The sequence below is a fragment of the Zingiber officinale genome, chromosome 4B (genome assembly GCF_018446385.1).
Source record: "Zingiber officinale cultivar Zhangliang chromosome 4B, Zo_v1.1, whole genome shotgun sequence".
NCBI classification, from domain to species: Eukaryota; Viridiplantae; Streptophyta; class Magnoliopsida; order Zingiberales; family Zingiberaceae; genus Zingiber; species Zingiber officinale.
In genome coordinates, this window is record NC_055993.1 from 122,934,780 (window position 1) to 122,940,149 (window position 5,370).

General features: G+C 39.4%; 1 protein-coding gene across 1 annotated transcript; it reads right to left on the reverse strand.

Moving 5' to 3' along the window:
* Positions 1-1,180: 1,180 nt before the first annotated feature.
* Positions 1,181-3,014, reverse strand: LOC121976364 (hexose carrier protein HEX6-like). The gene is made up of 3 exons (XM_042528498.1): positions 2,811-3,014; positions 2,402-2,718; positions 1,181-2,321 (listed from the first exon to the last, which is right to left on the reverse strand). The coding sequence occupies exons 1-3, from the start codon at positions 2,941-2,943 to the stop codon at positions 1,266-1,268; spliced, it is 1,506 nt and encodes a 501-aa protein (XP_042384432.1). The 5' UTR covers positions 2,944-3,014; the 3' UTR covers positions 1,181-1,265.
* Between the last annotated feature and the right edge of the window lie 2,356 nt (positions 3,015-5,370).

Consider the following 5,370-nt stretch of genomic DNA (forward strand, 5'->3'; position numbering starts at 1 on the left):
AATTAATCAACAAATAATATATGAATCCACAACTCTTAATACCCTTTTAAAGTCATGCAAACAGCCTTCCAAATCAATACGATTCGTTTCAGAAACTTTAATATTTTCTGACTCTCTCTCTCTAGCAATGGAATTTATAAGAGAATAGAAGAAAAAAAAAAACTTGTGTGACCTGGAGATCATACAGTTTCTGTGGTTCACTCCCAACTGTGGGGAGCCCACCTCCCACAAGAGACAAATTGATCGGACACGCTCTTACTTTTATGAGGACTTTCCTTGGCTGGCAAAGTATATATATTATAATTTAGATATCTAACTAAATGATTAATTTAGAAAGTAACTGATTCCGTACATTTGAATGTTTTTCATCGACTATAAAAATAAATTCAAAAAATATACATAAATTATAACAGATGATTCAATATCATAAGTAATTCGAATACCTTAGCATATAAGATACTCTGCATGAATTTTAATCCCTTATTACATGAGATACCATCTTAGTTTTTATCATCGCACTTTGCCAACTTCCATCTATTAAATAATAATATAAATAAATAAAAAATTTCATTATATTTATGAAAAGATATACTTTTGATTATCCTCTAGAAGGTGCGGAGAGCATCTAGTTCTCCTTTGAATATTGATATACAAAAATATATCAATATCATGGAATCTAATGGTGGCATGGATGAGCCAAAAAAAATTAACAATTAATTGTAGCTATCATCAGTCACAAAAAAGTAATTAATAGCTATTAATAATTATTTAATTTAATAACAAGTGAGTTATATCCAAAAGAATAATTTCAATGAAAATATAGAAATTTAACATTCTTCTATTAGAGGCAACCTCAACTGATAACTCCCGATGAACCCTTTAATTTTAATGTGGCAAATGATAAAAAAATGATTCGTTTGTTCCCAGTATTTCCGTCAGCTCGTCCCAGGACCTACACGATAACTGGAGAAGTTAGTGCGTAGTGGAAATAGATATACAAGGATCATAGAATTACGTCCTGATTATCTAAAGATTTAAACCCATGTTCTTAAGTGATAAACTTCTACACATTAACCACTCCAACTAAACCCTTGGGAGCGACGCTTTAATTTTAATGTGCATCAATCTATGCAGGTCCTATCGTATCCATAAGAAAACAAACCTCAAATCTAAATGAAGATGCCTTTAAATTTGCCAATGTTTTTATTTATACTCTTGAAAATGTTCAGTATGATTATTCATTTACACCCTTGATTTAGTTTTAATTAAAAGAAGGGTCTGTTTTGATCTCCCCCAGTCACAAACCGCTTCCAAATCCGATGCTGCTTCCATATTGAATCCATCCTCTCAATCGGAACCCCCTTCGTTTCCGGCACCATCGCCGCCACGAACACCGTCATCGCCACCACCCACCCGGCGAAGTAGAAGAACACGCCGAACTTGAGCCGGCAGAGCATGGCGAGCAGGCTCTGCCCGTTGACCGCCGCCATCAACAGCGTCACCGCCGCAACCACGCTCTGCCCCGGCGACCGCACCTCCAGAGGCACCACCTCGCTCGGCACCAGCCACCCCAGCGGACCCCACGAGGCCCCGAACCCCGCCACGAACACGCACGTCGCCGCCAGCACCGCGTAGGCGCACCCGAGCTCCGCCGCCAGCGCGGTGCCGACCACGAGGTGCGACGCCAGCATCGCGGCACCGCCGGCGAAAAACAAAGTGCGCCGGCCGAGCCGGTCCACCGTCAGCATCGATCCGAGAACCGACGCCACGGTGATGGCGCTGACGATGGCCGTGGAAAGCAGAGAGGAGCGCTCGGCGAGGCCGATGGTGCGGAAGATGACAGGGGAGTAGAAGGCGATGGCGGTGATCCCGGTCATCTGCTTGAAGAACGGGATGAGCACCACCAGTACGAGTTGCGGCCTGTACTCCGGCCGCAGGAGGGCTGCGAAGGATCCAAAAGAACCGATTTTGGAAACCTTGGCGGCGGCTATCATGTCGTCGAGCTCGTCCTGGACGTCGTCGGCGCCGCGAATCTCGCGGAGCGTTTGGGCGGCGGTTTGGACGGAGGCCGGGGTGGTGGAGCGCTGGAGGATGCTGTTCGGGGTTTCAGGGAGGAAGACGGAGCCGGCTGCGAGAACGGTGGCCGGAATTATAGCCAAGCTGAGCGAGATTCTCCAGCCCCAGTGAGAGCGGATTCTCTGGGTCCCATAGTTGATGAGGTTGGCGGCGAGGATCCCGATCACGATGAAGAAGTCGAAGGCATTGTTGACGGCGCCGCGGTGGCGCGGCGGAGCCATCTCGGAGAGGTACAGAGGGACGGCCTTCAAGCCGATCACGAACCGATCTTTTATTTATTTTACTTTTATTAATAAAAATCCCAATTAAAACAAAAATCTTAAACCTGATTGGTGAATCCGACGCCGACGCCGAGCAGGACGCGGGCAAGGATGAGCATGTAAACGTTGCGTGCGAGGCCGCCGAGGGCGGCTCCGGCCGTGAAGGCGGCGCCGCCGAGGATCATGGAGACCCGGCGACCGAGGGCCCGCGTAACCGGCGACGCGCACAGGGAGGCGAAGAGTCCGGCGACGTACAGAGACGACGTGAAGGCCGTCAGAAGCTGGCTGTCGAACCTGCAGTAGTCGTTTCCCCCCGGCGACCGCTTCTCGTGCACCGCCGGGAAGAACTCCCGCAGGAACGGCTCCATCGACGTCACTCCGCCTATCGATTAGAACAATCATTAATTCAAATTAATTCCTCGATTAAATCCATTACATAGGAAATCGAGAAGACTTCTTCCTTCCGTCGAGTACCAGAGATTCCGAGGTCGTAGCCGAAGAGGACGCCGCCGGAGGCCGCGACGGCGCATGTGAGGAGGAGGAAGGGAGTGATTCTTCCTCCGTGCATTTGAGCTTTTCCGGTGGGCTCCATCGGCGGAGACTGCATTGTTTAGTCAGTGGACGGCGGTGAAGTATTATGGAGCATAATGTGCAACTTCAAAATTAGGAGCTTCGCCATGGAGCAGAGAAGGAATATTAAAACAAATGGGACAAATAATTGTTCACCATCCGATTCCGCATGCGAATCCATTCCGTCATCAATTAGATTACAGAATGTGATTCAAATCAATCGACGATTCCAATAATAATAATAATAATAACGACAAGACGCTTAGCATAAGGAATTTTTCATTAGCAAAATCCAACTACGGCACACTTAAAGAAATTTTTAATCAGTAGGATGAAAATTTTGATACGTTGACAGTTGACTATTGAACGAGAAGTCGTTCGCACTTTTAAATTTCTCAAGAGTTAGTTAGCCCAAGGCCCAAATACTTAAATTAAAATAAAAAAAAATAAACCAAGTCAATGAACTCAAATCATTTTTAAGATTGATTTGATTTAATTTTTTACTAAGACTTTGATTTAATATTGTCTATCTCTAACTATTTAACTTATTTGATAGATTAATAAATTTTATAATATAAGCTTGCTTGATTATAACAAGTGATGGAAAATCAGAAGGATGACTCAATATTCATATCCTCAAAGAAACAACTTCGATGGAAGTTCCACTATCTTAGAACAACTTGGATCAAAATTGCACTATCTCATATCAGTTTTAACTAAAATTATATTATTTTAAAATAAATTTGATAAAAATATATCACTTTAAATAACTTTGATTAAAATTATACCCTCTTCAAATAGTTTTGATAAAAAAAATCATAGAATCTTAGAGATACACTATTCTAAGGGCGCATGAGTAACTTTGACCACTACAACTTTGATTAAAATGGTCACAAGTTTCTCTATGGTGGTGCAAATTTGATCCAGGTAATTCTAAAATGGTATAGTCTTAATCAAAATTATTTTAAGATTGATAAATCCAGTTAGTCATTGGTTATTCTTGGATAACCAGTTCGATCCTATGAAATTTTTCATCGACTATCAAGATAAATCAGAAAGCACGTATAATGGACAGCTCAGAAAATTAACATCTTTTAGTTACGTGCGGAGCACTTGAAGAAAAAATTTTGTAAAAAAATTACTCTAAGATAGAGTATAAGGAGGTATTTCAAATATCATATTATAAGTCAATATGAAAAATTTAAAATAGATTATCGCAAGTGTTTGAAATCAATCGACCATTCCAATAAATAAAAAACGGATGTACTTTTATTTATTTTTTCACATAAAACATACTGCATTTTTACTATTTCTTGGTAAACATGCAGGGGTAAAACTGCAAAATGATTTTGTTCCAATATCTTTTTTATTCATTATATAAAAATATTTTTTTTATTTGCTAAGTTGCTGTAACAACTATGAATTAATTACAACTAGGATCTCTTAACTTCAACCATAAAATATTAATCAGAGATAAATTATCTATATTATAATAATGACGAATAACTACTATAATATTACGCAATTAAAGATAAAATAACAACTATAATTTATAATCTATAATCGATAGCTATCATACTTTAATGTTATTAGTATTTATAAATGTTCATAAAAGTTATGAAGGATATTTTTAAAAATAAAAATAGATCGAGACTAAATTTAGAGTTTTATAAATTTTATAGAAATTTAGTGGTATCTAAATTAGATTTTTATAGAGTTTTAAAAAGTCATGTGATATTTAAACTTCTTTTTAAAATTCTATGAAAATCTTTTGGTATCCAAAATTTTAATAGATTTTCATGAATTCTTTTAGAATTTTTTGGATATAAATTTTAACCAATAAGAACTCTTCAAAACACTTGGTACAACTTTAAAAATAAAATAAAAAGTCTTCTCCTCACCCTTAAGATTTCTATAGACTTCAAATCGTCTTAATTTTTTACAAATAAGTCCTTTCTCTTCCCGCTCCTCAATTTTTGATTATTTCTTTTATCTTAAAGGTCATGTCGTTGTTCAATTTCTCAGTGGCCTGCATCAACCTCTAAGCATGCATTTCATACGAAGCTGAGAATCCTCTGAAACGATGTTTTCCGATGTTAAAAAGGCAAACAAATGGATCGGAACGGTCGAAACGGAATGACAGCCGCTTGCAGCCTTTTCTCTGGCGGCAGCTCACGGTAGTAGACTTCCGGCGGAGATTTTTCTCCGGTTGCTCGTGATGGGAAACAATGAGGAGTATCATCCGGTAAAGCTTGCAGTGCGCTGAAAAGGAGGAAAATAAATAAAAAAATTATTTGAGGCGACCGATGATGATTCCGTCGGCTACTTGCGAGCAGGTCGAAGTCAAAGTTGATTTGGATGGCGACGTACAGGGAAGAGAAACTTGAGACATTAATAGGTTTTAATATAAAATATATATTAATAAATCAAATTAATTCTCAACTTAATTAATAGATAATTTAAT